At 41.8% G+C, this 22,339-nt stretch overlaps 1 protein-coding gene across 1 annotated transcript in view; it reads right to left on the bottom strand.

The window, feature by feature from the left end:
* LOC139262284 (RAS guanyl-releasing protein 1-like) overlaps positions 1-22,339 on the bottom strand; it is a 107,474-nt gene that overhangs the window by 38,551 nt on the left and 46,584 nt on the right. Inside the window, exons 3-6 of the mRNA XM_070877437.1 lie at positions 13,253-13,358; positions 8,945-9,007; positions 4,662-4,793; positions 1,250-1,403 (exon numbers count right to left, since the gene is read on the bottom strand). Of these exons, the coding sequence (XP_070733538.1) occupies positions 1,250-1,403; positions 4,662-4,793; positions 8,945-9,007; positions 13,253-13,358 (455 nt within the window). The remainder of the gene's footprint in view (positions 1-1,249; positions 1,404-4,661; positions 4,794-8,944; positions 9,008-13,252; positions 13,359-22,339) is intronic.

The raw sequence follows: 22,339 nt of genomic DNA, 5'->3' as shown, positions 1-22,339 counted from the left end.
AAGTGATGCCTTGTATATTACAGCATTTCTAGGCTGCATGTCGAGGGACCATTGTAATATAATGCTGGGTGTCAGCCATGGCTCAGTGGTAACATTCGCGTTTGAGTCAGAAGGTTGTGGGTTCATGTCCTGCTCCAGAAACTTGTAAGCCCCATTCCAGAGCACATAATGTAGCTAAGCCGTCAGTGCAGTACTAAAGGACTGCACTGCCAGAGGTGTCGTCTTTCGAATGAGTTGTTAAACTCTCAGGCCCCTCAGGTGGATGTAAAAGGTCCCAGGGCACTGCTCAAAGAAGAGGTCTCCCAGTGTCCTGGCCACAATTTTCCCCTCATCAATACCAAAAAGAGATAATCTCGTCATTTATTCCTTTGTTGGTTGTGGGACCTTGCTGTGCACAATTTGGCTGCCGCATTTCCTACAGTACAACAGAGACTACATTTGAAAAATTACTTCATTGGCTGTCATTGCTTTGATTGATCTGAGAACATGAAAGGCACTATATAAATGCATGTTATTTATTACAAGAATGTATCCACACACCATTTTTAGTGTCACTGTAAAGCAGAAACATTAACCAGGGTCAATGGCAGATTGATTTGATCTCCAGACTCAGTTGTGGAATGCTTGGTTCATGATGGTTTCAGACCCAGCTTGCAGATTTCAGACCAGTGTAAACATGCTCCTCTGCAGTTCGGGTCCCAAAAGGCCAAAGTTCAGCAGGGCTCAGGAGGAGAAAAACGTAATAATGCCTCGAATTGTTCCCCAATCGGGTGTATTTTCTGGAGATAATGTGAAAAATATTTTTCATTGCTGTAAAATTACCCAACCTGTTTGTGCACATGTATTGTCACCATGGAAACATAAAGATGTCATCTGGCTAAGAAATCACTATGCACTCAGAAAGGATTTTGGAGTTGCCAATATGAACCGATTCTTGAAACCCGAAGTGAATTTGGGAGCGCTTCAGTTGAAGTTTGATTGATGGAGTATGAATGCACCGTAAATGGAGTGCACGGATCATTGTCTTCACACTTTAGCTAGTGTCAGCTTTGTCAGAATGTAATGATTTCCCACGCACCATCAATCATTTCAGTATCTATCACAATTTCTTACTTTGTAATTTCTTTGTAAGTGTGTGAGGCTTAAATGAGTAACCAAATGAAGAGCTCATCTTTTTTAGTATTGTAAAAGGGAGACATCATTTTATAATAGAGATCTGATCTGAGCACTTTTCCACCAGTGCACTTACTGAAATCCTGCGGAAGGACTTGAACTCGAGGTAGGTTAGGTGTTCGGCCAGCTCGCCTGGCTCCAAGTGATCAAATAGAAGGGAAACTTTTCGTTTTTTGCTACAGTTTGGTTTTATCCGCTGAGTGATTTTCCGTGACCAGTCATGTGCATTTCTGTCAGGTAAAGAAAAAGAGATCTAGTCGCTGCTTCAAAAAATGTTCACCGAACTAGGCAAGGTGGGTTATGTGATGGAGTCCCCTGTCACCTGTTCTGTATTTCTGAGAATCTGGTTTCATGACTGCACCTCTCCTGCTCGCCCCATATCTTAGATCGGTATCTCTTTCTGTTCCACTGAATTCTCTGTATTCTTGTCTGACCATCTGTGACTGTCTCCCCTTACTGTGTGTTGCTCCTCAAGTTTACCCATACCTGTCTGCTGATTTCATACTAGCTTCAAACCCTTAATGATTCACTGAATTGAGTAATCCCTGTTCCACCCATTCCAAAGCTAGGAAAGTCTCCTTGTGTTTCTGGCTGTTTCCTTATGATGCCATTTGAAACTGCAGTTCCCATTCCTATAGTAAACCACTGAGGTGAGTGCTGTAGGGCTGTAATTTTACAATCTTACATGGAATAGCAAGGGACACATGTTTTACAGGAAAGGAAAATCCCAGCCCTGCAACAGTCATAGACATATTTTGTTGGAGGATCATGAGGCTGTGTTTTAATAGTAAGAAGGCAGTCAGGAAATTAGAATCGAATTTCCCAGGTAAAGACTAGGCAGAGGGGATTCCCAACACAGTGTTTCACAGGACACTGAGCAGGCTCGAGGGGCCATATGGCCTACTCCTGCTCCTATTTCTTATGTTCTTAGAGAGGTAGTTTGAGATTGCAGAATCGATCATTCTGGTAGCCAACAATTTTCAGTACATTCATAATATTAAATAAGAGGTTACTTGATCTGAGTAATTGTGCCACAGACATTTGGAGTTTTTTGTTCTCTTAACTTCTATCTTTCCTAATAAAACATTGGAGAATAACTTAAACAAATTGTGTTAAATTTTTGTTGTTTTCCACATGATTTACAGCCAATTAACACTAATATGGGGCCTAGGTGAGACACTGGTTGAGCACAATATCATTTTACTTCTGGAATCTCAGTTACAATACGCACTGATGAGATGAAAGTTACCTCTCTCTGACAGCTCTAGATTCCTCTGTGAAATGATTTTGGACTGTCTTAACACAGTCACTTATAGGCATGGGCCCAAGGCACAAAACGGCTTAAAGTTCAGCAATATCAAAGAAGCCACAGGAGTGTCTGGTGCTGGGAAAGGGAAAAAAAATCCCCAGTGATGGGAGGGGTACTGTTCTGAGGATGGAGTTAAGTCACGTTGTTAGGGCAAATAGATTGATTTTTCTTTGCAACCAGGAGTCCTTTACTTTAATGTCGATGCTGTGTGCAAAAAAAAACATTTTTGCATTTCTCAACACTAACATCAATCTCCTTCCCCAACTGTATCCTAATTCTTCCACCCATTGATAGCTTTTGGCAGCTTATGGTTTGCAAAATCACCAATAGTCCAGAAACCACACAATGACCTCAGGAAGTTATAGGAGATCCTGGTGGTAATTTTAACCACAAAAAAAAACACAGGAGGGTTGGGATCAGGTCGGATGCTAAAATGTTAAAATATCTCAAACCTGACCCCTACCCCCCAATCTTCGATTTAACCAAGGCAGGATGGGGGTTGGGCAATCAACCTGCTCCCAGGATGCAGGTTGGTCATTTAAATATCATATTGAGGTTGCATGTCTCATATTTAGCCTATCTTCCAGGTTTAACTCCGCAGCTAAAGGGAGGCGGGGACTGCTTAGTGGAAAAGGCAAGTGCCTTTAAAGCACTACTTGTGGACCAATAGGAGCAGTGCTTCCTCCCAGTCCACCAAGCTTACCTTCTTCCCTGCCCGCCATTGGACCCCCCCCCCCCCACCAATCAGAAGACCTCTCGAGCTCCTGGGAGGGGGGGTCGGACCCTCCCACCCCATGATCAGATGCACTTTGCCCTACCCTCCGGTATTAGATACCCTCCACCCCCAGGGAGCGGTGACACCCACACCTCCCCTCAAAGATCCAGACCCCTCCACACTTCCACTAACCCAGCTGTAGGCTCCCTACCTGCTCCTGGCCTGTGGTCTCTTCTGGAGCGTTCCCTGCCCGACAGGGAGCCAAGCCTGTCAATCAGGCTGGATTACGGGCAGGGAACCTGCTGGAAAAAAAAGTTGCATGTTGTGGAGTCAAAACTGGGGTTTCCTGAACAAGACTCCTTCCCCCCACCCCCCACTTCTCTCAACCCCCGTCAGTCAAGATCAGGGCCTATTTCTGCACTAACACAATACATCTGTGACAGCCAGAATTTTGAAAGTACTATACACTAAGAAACTATTGCATGCATAGTCTGCAGGGGAAATCATCCCGTAACCTATTGGAGGAACACAAACATTTTGACAATGAATGACGGCGAACGGGTTGGATTGGTGTGGGGCATTAGATTGGCCAGTTTTCTGTTGACCCGTTGTCATTTCCAGCCGAATAACTGGTCATCCGAGCCATTACAAAATTATCTGCATGAACGTATTAGTGGATTTGTTCCAAAATTGTCTTAATTATTTTCTTCAAATCACAATTTAAAAAATGTCAGCATTTCTCTTCACTGATGTGTAAAGTCATTATTTCTTTAATAATGAACTTGATTACTGGAAAGTCATCTGCACATTACAAGCCATCATATTATTTTCCAGATGTATTGTATTATTAAATAAGCCATCAGTGTGACTGTATTGAATAATATCATTAAGTATGTGACAGTGCAGTACTGAGGGAGGGCAGCACTGTCGGAGGTGTCCTCTTTCAGGTGGGATATTAAACCAAGACCGCGTCTGCCCTCTAGGATGGATATAAAAGCTTCGAAGAAGAACATGGGAGTTTTTGATATTTATGTCATTGCTATTTGTGGGAGCTTGCTTTGTGCAAATTGGCAGCCACGCTTCCCTACATTACCACAGTGACTGCACTTCAGAAGTATTCATTTGTTTTGAAGCATTTTGAGATGTCCTGAGATCATGCAAGTTGCTATACAAATGCAAGTTCTTTCTTCCGAGAAAATATTGGGACAAATCATATGACCAAGTTTATTTTCAAACATGCAGTAACCTGTATGGTGTTATGCTCTGTAAAATTAGAACTCGTAGATTAGTGACTGTGTTTGAGAATATCGTGTTGCAATTTCCCCCCAATTTTCTCCCTTGCACTTCACCTCCATTCCTGAACACGCACTAGAAAACAAATGTAATAGTTCTGGTGCTAACTTGATAGGTTTGCTAATGGAATCATTTCTTATGGGAATGGAATGAAAATGTTTTTTTTCTTACATCCGTGAGGTGTCGATAAATCGGGAGTGGGACTCTTCACCATTCTCTCTCACCAGTTCCTGAAATTGTTCCATTGTTTCGGAAAGACTCTTGTCCATTTTAAACATAATCCAGAACTCTGTTATCCAATACCTGCAATAGAAACCATGTAATTATTAACTTTCAATGTAATAGAAGCAAATAATGCCTATATTTTATTAATTATATCAATGCATATATCAATGTGGCGAGACAGTTCTCTGATTCATCCCATTGACACACCTCTCACTAAAAACTATAAACTTATTTATAACAGAAAAAACTTTAAACAACCCCCTCTATAGTTATATTACAGGAACTAGTCTCAGGACAGTACCTACTGTTAGTGTGATACAGGGCTGACAGAAAAGGCTAATGCTGCCTGCTCCACACCACTCTCCTCCAGTTGAACTTTTTCAACTTGGCAGCATACTGGACTGCAGTAATACTGCAGTTGATGTGAAGTCCAAGCTGTGTGAGAGTATCTCCTGATGGTAGTCTCATACCTCTTGCATTTAGTGTGTTGGGGAGTCAGATGGCTGATCTGATCTTTGACAAAAAACGTATTGACCGTAATTTTCCATGGTGGTAAAGGACGCGACTGGTGACGGGTTGGGTGGGAAAGTTGTTATTTTTGGCAGCAGGTTGAGAACACGCTGGCATCTCGCTCCCACGTGTCTTTCCCTCAGGTGCATCTCTCACTGCCGAGCCACCCAACCGGCAGCAGCAGGGGACCTAATTGAAATGATTATCAGGTAGCATTACAGGCACTTAAGAGCCTTTTTACACATACTTTTTAAATTTTCCTGAATGGCCACGGGATCCACGCTGCTCGGGAACCACGTCTGTCAACCTGAGGTCGGAGTTCCATGGCCATTTCTCCAGCTGATTACAGCGTCAACTGTACAGTAAAAGCTCCCACCTGACAGATGATCACTTTCCTTAGGAATAAGCTATTGCTCAGTCCATTTCCAGCACGGAATCTGCAGGCTGCAAGTGTTTCCAGTAAAGTCTCCATCCAGTGCCACCTATTGGAAGAACTCTCTCACCCATTGACAGAATGCTTCTGTCATCTGTACTTCATCTGCCATCTATTCCATCAACATGGATGCCGCTTATACTGTCTCACCTTGGTCCTCAGAATAGGACCACAATCAGCCCAAACACCAGCAGGATCAACAACAGCACCGACCTTCTCTACAATCACCTGATTCTGCATAGGACATCAGCACCCGAGCACATTGCTGCTCGGGAACCCAGGGAGATTTAGTTAACATTATCCTGTACACCCATATGGCTGCCACATGATAAGTCAGGTTGGCATCACCCCACACCACCACCATAAAGCATCCCTACAATGCACAAGCCATTTATTTCACACTCATGACCATTGCGGGGATACCATTATGTCTCACCATTCACTGCAACTCACTAAGCCACATTCAAAGGGGCACACAAATATGTCCAAGATCGGAAAGTGTTGAAAATAAAGATTTTTATGTTTGACACGACATTAACAGAAACTTTACATAAACATTGCATAAAACACCCAAATGGTTACGCTTGTGTGTTGTGAGTTGGTATGATTGCACGAGGATGAGGGTGAGTGTGAGGGGTGGCTGGTGAAGTGGGGGTGTGATAATGTTGATAGAGAGGGATGGGTGGAGGTGCAAGGTATGTTGGTGTGAGCAAGGATATGCAGGAGGGTAGGGTAGGCAAAGTGATGGGGATGTGATGAGAGGCATAGCAGGATGCAGTTGAATGTGGCTTTGTACTAGCGTTTCCTGATCTTGAGATAATTGCAACATTTGCAGCACTGCACCCAGGTCCTCCTGACCACATGCCTGTTTGTGACCTCCTCTGCAATCTGTCACCAGGCTGTCTTGGTCTCCTAGGAAGGTCTCTTCCACCCATAGGAAGGGAAGAGGACCTCCCTGTGCATTCTGACTCCCTCCATAAGCATATAGAGGGAGTCATAAGAACATAAGAAATAGGAACATGCCCTACATAATTGCAGTAAGACATAGTTACTCTTATACTCAAATTCTCTTGTAATAAAGACCAACATATTATTTGTTTTCTTCATTGCTTGCTGTACCTGCATGTTAATTTTCAGTGATTTGTGTACAAGGACACCCAGGTCCCTCTGAGCACCAACATTTCCTAATCTCTCACCATTTAAAAAATACTCTGCTTTTCTATTTTTCCAACCAAAGTGGATAATTTCACATTTCTCCACAATATATTCCATTTGCTATGTTCTTGCCCACTCACTTAGCCTGTCTATATTCCTTGAAGCCTTTTTGTATCCTCCTCACAACTTACATTCCCACCTAGCTTTGTATCATCAGCAAACTTGGATATATTACATTTGGTCCATTCATCCAAATCATTGATATAGATTGTGAATAGCTGAGGCCCAAGCACCAATCCTTGCGGTACTCCTCTAGTTACAGCCAGCCAACCCGAAAATTACCCATTTATTCCTACTCTCTGTTTTCTGGTCCGTTAACCAATCCTCAATCCATGCTAGTATATTACCCCTAATCCCATGAGCCCTAATTTTGCTTAGTAAACTCTTGAATGCCTTCTGAAAATCCAAATACACCACATCCACTGGTTCCCCCTTATCTATTCTACTAGTTGCAACCTCAAAAAAACTAACAGATTTGTCAAACATGATTTCCCTTTCATAAATCTGTGTTGACTCTGCCCAATCTTCTTATTATTTTCTATGTGCCCTGTTACCACGTCCTTAATAATAGATTTTAGCATTTTTCCTACTACTGATGTCAGGCTAACTGGTCTGTAGTTCCCCGTTTTTTCTCTTCCTTCTTTCTTAAATAGCGTGGTTACATTTGTTGTCTTCCAAGCTGCGGGAACCTTTCTAGAATCAATGGAATTTTGGAAGATGACAACCAATGAATCCACTATTTCTATAACCACCTCTTTCAAAATCTTAGGATGTAGGCTATCAGATACAGGGGATTTATTGGCTTTCAGTCCCATTAATTTCTCCAGTACCATTTTTTTACTAATACTAATCTCTTTCAGTTCCTCATTCTCGCTAGACCCTGGGTTGAACACTATTTCCGACAAAGTTTTTGCATCTTCTTTCATGAAGACAGACACAAAACATTTATTTAATTTCTCTGCCATTTCCTTATTCCCCATTATAATTTCTCCTGCCTCAGCCTGTAAGGGACCCACATTTACTTTAGCTAATCTTTTCATTTTACATACCTATAGAAGCTTTTATAGTCTATTTTCTCTCACTAGTTTACTCTCATATTCTATATTCCCTTTCTTTATCAATTTCTTTATCCTCCTTTGCTGAAGTCTAGAATCCTCCCAATCCTCAGGCTTACTTCTCTTTTTGGCAACATTGTAAGCCTCTTCCTTTGATCTAATACTTTTTTTTAAACTTCTCTTGTTAGCCACGGTTGGACCACTTTTCCTGTGGGGTTTTTGTGCCTTAAAAGGAATGTATGTTTGTTGTAAATTATGTATCAATTCTTTAAGTACTATCCATTGCTTGTCTACCTTCATATCTTTTAATGTAGTTTCCCAATCTACCTGAGCCAACTCGCCCCTCATACCTACGTAGTTTGCTTTGTTTAGATTTAAGACTCTAGTTTTGGATTCACTAAATCATTTTCTAACTCAATATAAAATGCTATCATATTATGGTCACTTTTCCCTAAAGGACCCTTTACTACAAACATATTAATTAACCTTTTCTCATTGCACAATTAATCCTTACTGCCTGTCAGCATGCAGTTTATGTTTTTTTAAAAAACAACAATTATTTGTTCCTTCAAAGAGCTGGCACAAGCACAATGGGCTGAATGGCCTCTTTCTCTGCTGTAAATTCTATGATTCTATGACCTTATATGGGCTTAGCACTTGCAGCCTTCCTTACATGTGCCAGTTTAACTGGTCGGAGAGCCGCAAATTGATCAGATAAGTGCTTACGTCTATCTAACATTTTAGAAATTATTTATTGATCTGTTATTTGAATAATTAACACTACTTTGGACCATATAGTATAAAATATTTTTCAAGTAAACAGTAGGTTCAAACAAACAACTAAGTGTAGACTGCACAGGAAAAGAAGAGCTACTCTCATTTTCAATAAAGCATTTGCAAAACTAAACCACATTCTTTCAAACTGAGCCTAAAGCGAGATGTGCAGCTTCTGCAGGTAGTCACTTTGCTTTTTGTCTTTTCATAGATGTGGTTGCTATTTCCAGGAAAAGCCTCACCTTATAAAGTAACAGATCTTCAGACAGGTTGCAGCACAGTTTTGTTCTAAAGCATTCTGATATGTAGGTCACCATTAAGGAAAACAGTTCTCATATGAAGCGTCCAAGAATCACTATTTATATTCAGCAGGAGCATTACTGAGACTAGTATGAATGACTTCTTCTGTAAGACCACTGTGAATAAAATAAGCATTTATAGTTCACTATAGGCTGTATTGTCTCTTAACACACATCTCAAATATCATCTCATCACTGCCAAAGTTTCTCTAAAATGCAGTTTCAGTATCCAATGGTGAACATAATGGAGGCCATTATCTGCAATGTTAAGATGTATTTAAAAGCAATCCTTAAAAAAAAAACAGTATTTTACCAGGTCACAACTGTGGATTGGTCTGAAATCCATGTACCATTATCAGTTACACATGCTGATCAAAGAAAATGCCTTTCATGCTGGGTATGATTTATAAGAGCTAATGAGAGTGGTGGCATTCATTTACTTGTATGGCTGGTCAGTTTTGATTTGTCTTTAGAGAATTTAAAAAAAATTTGGCAGTGCAGTTGATGTCTCTTTGCCCTGTGTTGTTGGACAGGAAGTTGAGTAACAGGGCAATATTGCAATGTCTCATCTAGAATTAAGTAGAGCATTAGGGTGCAAATCATCTTCAGGCAGAATGCCAACAGATGTGAGCGCCAATGGCATCTCAAACTCCTTCACTATACACCTGAATTATTGAAATTTGTTTTTGAACACTATTTGAACAGTCACTCAAAATAAAGCTTGTTCACTACTAGCATTGGTAAACTTTGTTACTCACAAGCTAGTTTTTATGGCTTGAGCTAGAGACCTACCTGTAATTTTTTTGTTCAAGACCTATTACATTTCTAGGCCTCACTGGTGGGTTTTGTTGGCTATTTGATGGGTAAGAACATTGGCAAGTGTGGAATGAGCCCCACAGAACAGGCATGCCCCAGGTATGGATTGTGCCGATTTCAACTGGGCAATAGTGGGGTTGCTACAATTAATATTGTGTCCCTGGGCTAGAAAGGAGAAAGTCATCTGGGGTTTGTGCTTCTGGTCATGTGATCACTGTACTGCGTTCCCTGATTCAGCATGTGCATTTTTGGACACTGGATGTAACCAATAGGCCTGCTGATGTTCACTGCTCTGTGCAGGATTACAAATAAGCAATAGCTTATGCATAGTCGCAGGGAGATATTAGTGACTGTAGATTCTTACCCATCAAATGTTATGACCTTTGGAGTTGGATGCAGAAAGGTGGGACGACAAAGATTTGCTTGCAGTAGTGTATGACAGGCATGATATGACAATGTACAATTTTACAAAGTGATCAGTGATTTGACTAAATCACATCAAATTCTAATACCTAGAGCCAAAAACTGTATGGTTTTGTAACATTTGTCTTCTCAGACGGGTGAAAATGTCTGCACTGTGCGTTTATTTCCTTTGCAATCTGGAATGAGAGCAACAGGGCAAAAAAAAATCTTTGTTTTTAACTTGATGGGTGTCATGTGGTGTCACTCATACCGAGTACTTCACTATGAATAGGTGCATTGGTGCGTCCTTTTCAAGTATCTGGGAAGCTTTTCATCCCTCTACAAGCCTGCTGTTCCTTCTGTGGGATAACAGACTAATTATCATAATAGTTAATGTGTCTTCTGAAGTAGCTTACGTTGCCTAGGTTATTTTAAACACCGTCTCATTGATTAGAGTCTATTTTTGAACAAAGTTTCAATTGGACAGAGCACTAGAGAAACATTAAATTAGTGCTTGAATATTCTGTAGTGTTGGAAATGTTGTTTATCGGAAACAGTAAATATTTATAATACATATGCATTTGGCAAAGGCATGTTCGAATTCCTCTTCCTTCTTCTAGCACTCTCAGATAGTATTATTATAACAGCATAATTCTAATATTATTACGATTATAACACTGCGGGGTAGAAATTTCCCCCTCAACACCCCCCCCTCACCCGTTTCAATGATTTTTTTACCGCAGCTGTCACCTCATTATATGCATGATGAACTGGATGGAGACTACTTAAAAATATTTTCATGTGAGATCTTTACAGTCTACAAAGAGAGATGATTTTTATCCCATTGGTCTGGTAATTCAAATCAATGTCGCAGAGGTGGAAAGACTGTGTTGTAACCCACTGCATCATCCAATGTTACAATGAATACTGTTGACATCAGGGGAACTCAATTGGAGGAGTTTGTGGAGCTGAAAATATCAGGGAGCTAAACTGGAACTAGTAGAGAGACAGTCATCTACCGATGGGCCCAGCTTCATACCCTATTGTGTAAATATGATAAGGCCTTTGATAAGATACTGCATAATAGAATCCTGACTAAGATCAGAGCATGTGAAGTCAGGGGACAAATAGAACAATGGATAGCAAGCTGGCTTCAAAACAGAAAATAGGGTAGTTACTCAATCTGGCAAAAGGTGAGAAGTGGTGTTCCACAAGGATCAGTGCTGGATCACTGCTGTTCACCATTTACACAAACGATTTAGAATCGGGAATCAGAAGTCCGATTTCAAAATTTGAAGATTACATCAAATTGAGGGCGCGGGGTATAGTTAATGCTGAGGAAGATTGTGACAATACAAGAGACATTAATAATCTTGCAGAATGGGCATGTAATTGGCAGATGAACTTCAATGTAGATAAGTGTGGGGTGGTACATTTTGGTAGGAAGAATAAGGAGGCCACATACTCCTTGGAAAATAAGTATCGAAATAGGTTAAAAGGAACAGAGGGATCTTGGGGTATAGATACACAAATCACTAAAAAGTAGCGATGCAAGTTCACAAGACCATAAGAAAGCAAACAAAGCACTGCGTTAATTTTGAGAGGAAAATAATGGAAAAGCAGAGAAGTTATGTTAAACTTGTATAGAAGCTTGGTTAGACCACATATTGTGCACTGTTCTGGTCTCCATAGAGGCACTGGAGAAGGTACAAAAAAGATTTACAAAAATGATACTAGAACCGAGAGATTATACCCTATCAGGAAAGATTGAACAAGCTGGGGCTCTTTTCTCTCGAAAAGCGAAGGCTGAGGGGTGACCTAATAGAGGTGTTTAAGATTATGAAAGGGTTTAATAGGGTCGAGGTATGGAAGATGTTTCCACTTGTGAGGAGACCAAAACTAGGGCCACAAATATAAGATAGTCACTAATAAATTGAAGAGGGAATTCAGGAGAAACGTCTTTACCCAGAGAGAGGTTAGAATGTAGAACTCGCTACCACAAGGAGTAGATGAGGCAAATAGCACAGATACATTTGAGAAGCTAGATAAGTATACGAGATTTAATGGAATAGAACATCTAGGTTCATTAAGCTCTGGCGAACTAAAAAAAGAACAGAAAAGCACAGCAAACAAATTTCCTTAAAAAGATTTTTCATTTACAAGGCACATAAAGACTCCTTGAGATATCCAATATGGTAACGGTGGAACTGCAACATTTATACTGACCAGACCGTATTGCTTTGCGAGTGATAAGATTCTAAGATGATATATAACTGTTGCCTACGAGCAAATTACTGTTTGAGAATGAGGGGCTCTGATCTACCACATAAGTGTACAATGTGTGAAAAGTGTGCAAAATTATGGATGGAAATAAAAATTTCTTTATTGGTGCACACTGCATCAAGGGAAGATGAGTTTCACCAGGAGGGGATTAGGCACAGTTTGCTTTATTTGCTTGGCATGAATGCATAACTTCATTCAAAGTTTATTTATTTTACTTTATGTAATCCACAAAGAAAATCCTCTTCTCCATCAAGCACAGGAAAATTACACAAAATTGTTGAATATATGGACATGTAAATCTGCTTTTCGCCAACACGAAGGCAAAACTAATGAAATATTCAAAAGGAAACCTTAAACTAAACTAATAGCATTACTTCAATCTGGATGCACTAGTCCTGGTATATGAGTTACATTTGAAAGTGATATGAGTAAAACATATGCCGACTGTAATGAAATTGAACTTTCACTACCAAGTAAAGAGGTTATTCTTGTATTAAACATAATAACATAATAAATAAAGTAACCCAGGAATAGTTTGCTTTTATATTTAAGAAAGGGGGAATGAATATACCTTTAGCTTTTTATTTCACAACTGAAAAATAATTTTGACGTGTCATGAAAATAAAATTCATCTTATTCTGCTGCCCTGTCATCCTGTTTAACATGAATGGTTTACTGTCCAGATGTACTATTACACTCCAGTGGTGACGCCTGCTTTGCAGCTCAAGTGGTATTGCAGCAAAAGGATATAGTGTGATCAGCTTCTGCAGCAGTTCTGTGGACGACACGTTGAAGCGGTGCATGGTCAGAGTCACCTGCAGCAGGTAGCTGCTTCGACACAGGTTCCCGTCTGCATCTGTCAGAAGGGGCAAAGTTACAGAAGTTGGCACACCGGCTCGTTAATCTCTTCGCTCTCCCATTTTATTTATGCAAACACTCCTATTTGCCTGCAGTAATGATGTCTTTGAATTTAACCTCAATTATTTTGTTCATCATATTCAATACTCGTGCATTCTAATAATTTTATATGCAGACTATTTGGAGAAAGGCACGCTGTTCAGCTGGAAATACTTCATCGGCCGTGTTACAAAATCAGAGACAGTGAAATCAGTCAACGCCAGTAATGAGAAACAGACTGACGGCTTGGTTTTATACCGTTTAACGCTATTGGCCAATTTCACCCCCAGAAATACACACTGAAGTACAAGATTACACAGGACTGTGCCTTGTTTTGCCCCACTCTGTGCACAAAGTTTCTATTTGTATGTGACTTTGTGCTACATTTGCTTGGACTACCGTTTTGTTATTCAAGTTCATGACTGATCAAAGCTATTATGATCGTAAGGAATGTAGCTCACAGCTCAGAAAAGTCCAGTTTCCCATTATCAGAAAAATCAGTTGTGAACTCAATTCTGGAATTTTATTTATTTGGGGATAGGAGTTATTTTCTTGCATCTTTTAATATTTTTAAAATAATCGGCACAGAAAGTAACCTTGGTTTCATATTTGACCCTGAAATGAGCTCTCAACCACATATCCGCAGCATAACTAAGACCACCTATTTCCACCTCTGTAACATCGACCATCTCTGCCTCTGCCTCAGCTCATCCGCTGCTGAAGCCCTCATCCATGCCTTTGTTACATGCCTCTGCTCGCTGACCTACATTGGCTCCTGGTTAAGCAACGCCTCGATTTCAAAATTCTCATTTTTATTTTCAAATCCTATCATGGCCTCGCCCCATCCTAGCTCTGTAATCTCCTCCAACCCCACAACCCCCCCCCCCCCCCCCCAGAGATGTCTGCTCTCCTCTAATTCTGCCCTTCTGAGCATCCCTGATTATAATCGCTCAACCATTGGTGGCCGTGCCTTCTGTTGCCTAGGCCCCAAGCTCTGGAACTCCCTGCCTAAACCTCTCCGCCTCTCTAGCTCTCTTTCCTCCTTCAAGACGCTCCTTAAAACATAAGTATTTGACCAAGCTTTTGGTCACCTGCGCTAATTTCTACTTATGCGGCTCGGTGACAAATTTTTAGCGCATAATACTCCTGTGAAGCATCTTGGGACATTTCACCAAGTTAAAGGTGCTATATAAAAACAAGTTGTTGTTGTTGCAACATCACAGTAGATTCAAGGATCCAGGAGATGACACAGGATTTCATTGCCTTCAACTACTTTGACCCATCCTGAAAAGCTTCAATTTGCAGGTTAAAACAGGCCTGTTCGTGCTGGAACGAAAATACCACATCAAAGAACCAATCCAATTGAACAAAGTCTTGTCACATGTTAAATGCAAGAGTAGACCCACTGTCATTTAATTCTTCAAGAGTTTTACCTGTTCCCGTGCAGGACTTGTTAATAAACAAAGCAGCACACAGTCTGAATAATTATTGGGCAAACAAAGCTTCCATTGTTGTTTAAAAGCTGGAATACCAGTTGTATTGGTTATGCATCATGGCTGATCAACTGGCTTTAAAAGCAGCAGTCACATATATAAAACTGGGGCTGAGATTTTAAATGATATAAATACTTGTGTTAAGTTGCTAGTTATGTAGTGATTTTTACAGAACTTCTAATAATCTCCGAGAAAATGGTTAATTACGCTCCATTTAGTTTAAAGGTAATTTCTTGTGCTGAAATTATAAAGTTACAGTTTATTTATTCCAGTTGATGGGGATAGATGAAGAAAGATGGGAGGAATCTCATGTGGCGTATAAACACTGTGTTTTTATGTACTATAGAAACTGGTAACATTGGGATACAGACCAAACACAACTACTATGGAGAATCTATAAATTAAATTGGATGGAAGCATTTGATGGAGTGCAAAGCTTTTCAGCTTTACTTTTCATTTCCTTCCCCCACCATCTTTGATTGTACATTAATCTGCAGCAAAGTACACACACACACACACACACACACACACTCTGACGTTCTCACACTCACCATCATCATCATAGGCAGCCCCTCGGACTTGAGGAAGACTTGCTTCACTGATAGAATGAGTTCTTAGGTGGCTGTACAGTCTAATACGAGAACCACAGTCTCTGTGGGGAAGGGAAGGTTGGGTGGGGAGCCTGGTTTGCCGCATGCTCCTTCCACTGCCTGCGCTTGATTTTGGCATGCTCTCGGCGCCGATACTTGGGGAGCTCAGCGCCTTCCTGGATGCACTTCATCCACTTAGGGTAATCTTTGGCCAGGGCCTCCCAGGTGTCAGTGGGGATGTCGCACTTTATCAGGGAGGCTTTGAGAGTGTCCTTGTAACGTTTCCGCTGCCCACCTTTGGCTCGTTTGCCGTGGACGAGCGCTTACACACACGCGCGCGCACTCTGTTGGGTCACCAAATACATGAATAAATGGCAAAAATTCTGGTAACCCCCTAAAACACAATTCTTTATAGTCAACATCTATTGGGGAAGTTAAATATATCAAAAAAGAACAAGTAGAGATGCTTAAATGATGCCCTTCGTCAAGGTTAGTTATGGATGAGAGGTTTGGATATTTTCAGTATAGTATCATTCTAAAGAACATTAAAATAGCGAGAGTCTTGGCATTGCTGCATTCAGCTATATGCTTGACTTCAAGGCAGGCTAACAAGCCCAATCAAGGGAAATTCATATCGGAGGCCGGGATGGAGACAGCAGCGTTATCTGGACCTGTCACCGACATCACCCACCATGGACCCGTCGAGGTGAGCAGAATTGCAGCCCAAGAAACCAGATGCACAGAAAATTATTCCCTGGTTTTCAAACAGCTCTTACTTCATGAGTCCAGTCTAAAAGAAATGCCCCTTTTTCTGCACTGTGAAGCTGTGTTGCTCATCAGCACTGTCTGCCATTGTTTACAGCCGAAACAAAGGATGTGTCACATTCTGCAGTCGAACCTAATAAATAAGCCACCACAAGCGAGGCTGATCAGGTAATTCATAAGTGACAAAGTCCATTTCACAAATCTAGTTGATTTAAGTCACTGCTGATCAGCATTAACTCCATCTCTAACACTTTTGTGCTTTAAAATATAAAACTATAGGCCTAGAAATTTGGGTCGTTTGTGCCTCCCGTTGAACGACTTTTCGCCCGGTTGCAATGTTGCTAACAACACCCGCTAAATTCCGCGGGAGTGGCGGTAACCGGTAGCAGCCCGCTCCGCTGCGCCACTGATGACGACGTCATCACTGTGCGCAGTGCCCCATTTTCTCTCCGGAACAAGCTGGGCTGGGCGATGCCAGCGACTACTTCAGGGGTTGTGAATTGGGCTGCAGGCTGCTTGTGGGGCACTATTAATGGGGAGATGGCCGCCATGTTTTTAAAGCAAGTGGCGGTTTTCTTCGGCACCCCGTTGGTGCCTGCGCTTGCAGGGTCCGTGCCATGACTAGGCCATACCTAGAGTACTGTGTGCAGTTTTTGCCTCCATATTTAAGGAAGGATATATTTGCATTGGAGGCTGTTCAGAGAAGGTTCACTAGGTTGACTCCGGAGATGATGGGGTTGACTTATGAAGATAGGTTGAGAAGGTTGGGCCTGTACTCATTGGAGTTCAGAAGAATGAGAGGTGATCTTAACGAAACATATAAGATAATGAGGGGCTAGACAAGATGGATGCAGAGAGGATATTTCCACTCATAGGGGAAACTAAAACTAGGGGACATAGTCTCAGAATAAGGGGCCGCCCATTTAAAACTGAGATGAGGAGGAATTTCTTCTCTAAGAGGGTTGTAAATCTATGAAATTCTCTGCCACAGAGAGCTGTGGAGGCTGGGTCATTGAATATATTTAAGGTGGAGATAGACAGATTTTTGAACGATAAGGGAATAAAGGGTTATGGGGAGCGGACAGGGAAGTGGAGCTGAGTCCAAGATCAGATCAGCCATGATCTTACTGAATGGCGGAGCAGGCTCGAGAGGCCATATGGCCTACTCCTGCTCCTATTTCTTATGTTAAGTTCTTATGATCGTTCAGCCTGACACTCTGCTTCAGCGCCGGGCTATTGGCATGGCACCCCGCTCCCGGGTGGTCCAGGGAGGCCCATTTCTTAACTGCAGAGTTTGCAACTTGGGCCCTTCCCTTTAATGAAGGGAAGAGCCCCTCCTATGTGGCAGCGCTACCTGACCCAGTGCGGAGCACTGCGTCCTGCTCCCGACTCGTCCACCGTACTACCACCCAGAAATGAAATGGAGCGTGTTATTTTACACTCCACTTCCTTTCTGGGGCGGTAACCCGAATGTTTCGAGCGGTGTGGGACTTGCGCACCTGGGGCAGACTATCCCGTCTCCCGGATGTTACCGTCCCCATCCGGGCACAACGGAATTTCTCGGCCATAAAGTTTAAACTGTGAAAAGAATAGAAATTAGCTTTTTTTTAAAAAAAACTTATTTTTAAATTTTAGAAACTTGCTTTGTGATCTTGTCTACATATACTGCCTCTCGCCAATATTTCCACAGTCATTTCTCTATGTACGTGCTTTAACTATTGTAAGAAAAATGGTTTGAAGGGCACATGCGAATGCCTCAGTGTGTAACTAGACTTCCCAGTGTGGTACTGAACCATACAGACCAGGTATGTCTTGCGTTTCAACCGTGGTGCATGATGGACAATGGTAGGGTGATAATGGCCTTGGGGGTAATGATAATTAGTTGGGGTTGCCACTCCAATCAGCAAACTGGAAATTGGGACTTTGGATGAGGACAGAATCAGGCTTGGCTATAATTTCTCCTCCAACTTGAAGGATCTTGGACAAAAATCATTATATGATGTTAAAGCCATGGAAGGCTGCCACAGTTCATGAAACTGATGGGCCGGGAGCAGAATCTTGGCTGATTTTCCTATTCCTAACTCAAGGTTGCTAAAATGACTATCACACTGCATTTACAAGTTGTCATTCAGGGAGCTGAATTGCTTTCATATATTTACATTTTTAATGAAATATTTTAATCCAGAAAGGAATAAAACACGTTTTAGGCAGAAATGACCCAGTTACTTCCAACTGCAGCAAAGGCTTCTTCGACAGCACCTTCCAAACATAAGAAATAGGAGCAGGAGTCAGCCATTTGGCTCCTCGAGCCTGCTCCACCATTTAATAAGATCATGGCTGATCTGATCTTGGGCTCCATTCCACTTCCCTGTCGGCTCCCCATAACCATTCACTCCCTTATCGCGACATCTACCACCTAGAAGGACTTGGCCAGCAGGCGCATGGGAACAACACCACCTGCAAATTCCCCTCCAAGTCACAAACCATTCTGACTTGGAAATATATCGCTGTTCCTACATCGTCGCTGGGTCAAAATCCTGAAACTCCCTCCCTAACAGCACTGTGGCAGTACCTTCACCACACAGACTGCAGCGATTCATGAAGGCAGCTCACCACCACCTTCTCAAGGGCAAATAGGGATGGGCAATAAATGCTGGTCTTGCCAGTGACGGCCACATCCCATGAACAAATTCTAAAACGTGATTTAATGGTCTGTCACTACTGTGGATAGTTTTCAAAACATTTTTTAAATCTATGAAAATAGTCATTTGAACATTGTTAAATTTCCATGACGGAAGTACAACCTTTGAACACTGTGCTAAACAAATAAATCTGTGAGAATCAAGCCTCAAAACCAATTGTGTAAAGACCTTTTGCAAGTGATTTGTAGGTAGACTAAGATTTTTTTTAGACCGTGAACATCATTTACAGTTGAAATTAATTCTTAGACAAAATGTGTACAACACATGTACCAAATTGGATCAGTCCTAACAAAATGGTGAAAACTGGATCAAATGTGTTTTGAAAAGAAGAAACCAATTCACTCACAATTTTAAAACAATATTGGACGTATATCTTTGGGTTTACTCTGGTCTAATTTGTGGGATTAAGATTGCTATTTATGGAAGGTATATTTTTAAAGAGTGCTGCCAGAGTTAATGCTCACAATCACATCCTTGTTACAGTACATTAACTGCTCCAGTTGTCTTATAAACTGGTGCTTGAGGTAAGTGAGAAGTTTATGTTTGGATTGGTCTACGGCTGAAGCTGGAGTTGTATGGATTGTAGGGACATACATTGTATGCATAAGGATGAAAATACTAATGGATAGATTGGCATATTCTGGATTTGCAGTAATTAGTTGACAATCTAACTCAATGTACAAAGAAGTTGCAAAATTTAGTAATAACTACATGATCCATACTGCTGTGTATAAGATCAGATATCCAGGAAAGTGTTATAGAAGGTGCAACAAAAATATAAACCACAAACATAGAATTGCATCATTTCTGAATGTCATTTGAACTTTAAAGTGTTTTAGAACCTTGAAGCTGGATGCTGCATAGGTTTCATTCTATATAAAGGTATGAATAAGACTTCTTGTTTTGTCAAGGTTGTGCTGGCTGGGATTCTGGTTGCACACTCAATGGAGAATGAGAGTCAGTGGAAGTCTGAGTATCACAGCGTGGGAGTGAATTGGTTGTCACTGTTGCATAAGTGATGTCACGTGACTCATGCTAGGGCACTGAATTTCTATTTTTGCAGTGAGCCTGAAGAGCGGAGTACCTTGGATTTGATTAAAATTAACAGTTTTTTTTGTTTTTCTCATCTACTGTACTAGAGAATGAAGGAGAGAACATTTTTGCAAATCTGAGTTCTGTGAGCTGGGCTTCACTCTATAATTCAATGTTAAAGAACAGATTAATAACAATAAAAGTCATACAAGTTTCTCTCAAACCGTGAGAAGTATCCAAAAGTAGTAAGAAAAAAAAACCTTTATAGTGTAAGTGCATGATTATACTTGTCATGCTTCTGCTTTTAAAGATCAGCAATTTTGTTAATGCAAGTTGTCTGCACTTTATTGTAGTTGATGTGCAGTATCGTTTTGCTTCACCCTCGATAAGCATCTTTATATGTGCTGCTTAAGAATGTTCCTTTCTGATGGTTTCAACCCTCGCTTGCACCATTACATAGAATCTACAGCACAGTAACAGGCCATTAGGCCCAACTGGTCTATACCAGTGTTTATACTCCACACAAGCCTCCTCCCACTCGAATTACTTCTTCCCACCCTGCCCCCATATCCCTCTATTCCCTTTTCCCTCGTGTATGCATCAAGCCTGTCCTTAAATGCATGAATGTTTTGTGCTTCAACCACTCCATTTGTCAGTGAGTTCCACATTCCCACCACTCTCTCCTTTAATGTGTAAAGAAATTCCTCCTCAATTCTTTACTTGATCTATTATTAGCTACCTTATATTAATACCCCCTTGTTTTGGGCTCACCAACAAGTGGAAACAGTTTCTCCATATCCATCCTATTGAATGCCTTCATAATTTTAAAGGCCATTATCACGTCTCTTCGGTTTTCTCTTTTCCACAGAAAAGAGCCCCAGTTGGCTTAATCCTTCCTGATTATTGTATCCTCTCAATTCTGCTAATATCATTGTAGCATCAGCAGGTTGGAGCCTTTGAGAGAGCAGCATGGAGCATACCACTGCAAGGTATAGCGCGTACTGGAGAGCGACGGCTGTGAAGAGGGTGACTGGATTGGACGTCACCAAGGTCCAGGTCGCTGATTGGAGCATGGGCAGGTACAGCTGGAGTGGAGAGGTTGGGGCGCAGGAGCAGCGACTGATCGTGGAGCGATGTGATCGGGGCCCAGGAGAGGCATGAGTTCGGGGCCCAGAAGAGGCAAGGGGCCAGGGGCAGCACAGGCCAGCCTACACTGCGATATGTGTGCGCACTAGGTCCGTGCAGCAGAGCTGGTCTCCAATCGTCATTGTTAATCCTTGCCACTGGCCCAAGACCTAACTCTGTCAAGCCCGTGTGGTGGCTGGTATGCAACGGGCACTACATGTTAAAAAAAATCCACACACAAGCATCTTCCACCCTTCAATATGTAGTTCTGGACCTGGAATATTAGGTTCTTCATTGAAACACCTGTGAACTCATTCCTTTTTGGCGTGGAAGCAAGTCATCCTCAATACGAGGGACCGCCTATGATGATGAAATATTTTCTGCACCTTCTCCAGTGCCTCTGTATTGCTTTTATAATATGGAGACCAGAACTGCACACTGTACTCCAAGCGTGGTCTAACCAAGGTTCTATATAAATTTAACATTATCTCCCTGCTTTTATTCTATTCCTCTAGAAATAAACACCAGTATTTTATTTGCACTCTTTATGGCCTTATCAACTTGTGTTGCTACATTTAGTGATTTATGTATCTGTCTTCCCAAATCCCTTTGCTCCTCTACTCCATTTAGTTTCTTACTTTCCAAGTAATGGGCCCAAGTTTGCCCCCCTGCTTAGAACGGCGCACCTCTGTGAGATGCGGCGACTTTGTAGAAGAAAAACCGCGCCTAAAACTTAGAGGAATTCTTCCTGCTCCTCAGGACATCTTCGACCTTGGCGTAGTGCAGCACATCCAATGGGGGGCGGTGCCAGGTCCCGGGAACAGTGCTGGACTTCTGCACATACGTGCTAGAGTGTGCGCGCATGTGCAGTAGCTCCTCGCCCCCACAATCTCTGCAGGCTGTGTGGGAGGGGCAAATGGTATGTTGGCCTTCATAACTAGGGGATTTGAGTATAGGAGCAGGGAGGTCTTACTGCAGTTGTACAGGGCCTTAGTGAGGTCTCACCTGGAATATATTCATGGAGGAGTTAGATATGGCCCTTACGGCTAAAGGGATCAAGGGGTATGGAGAGAAAGCAGGAAAGGGGTACTGAGGTTATGATCAGCCATGATCTTATTGAATAGTGGTGCAGGCTCGAAGGGCCGAATGGCCTACTCCTGCACCTATTTTCTATGTTTCTATGAAGCACGCCGCCCCTAGCCCTGGCCGAATGGGCTCCCTCATCGGCGGCCC

The sequence above is a fragment of the Pristiophorus japonicus genome, chromosome 4 (genome assembly GCF_044704955.1).
Source record: "Pristiophorus japonicus isolate sPriJap1 chromosome 4, sPriJap1.hap1, whole genome shotgun sequence".
Lineage (NCBI taxonomy): Eukaryota > Metazoa > Chordata > Chondrichthyes > Pristiophoridae > Pristiophorus > Pristiophorus japonicus.
Note: the sequence above shows the minus strand (reverse complement) of the source record. Positions and strands in the feature narration are given on the sequence as shown.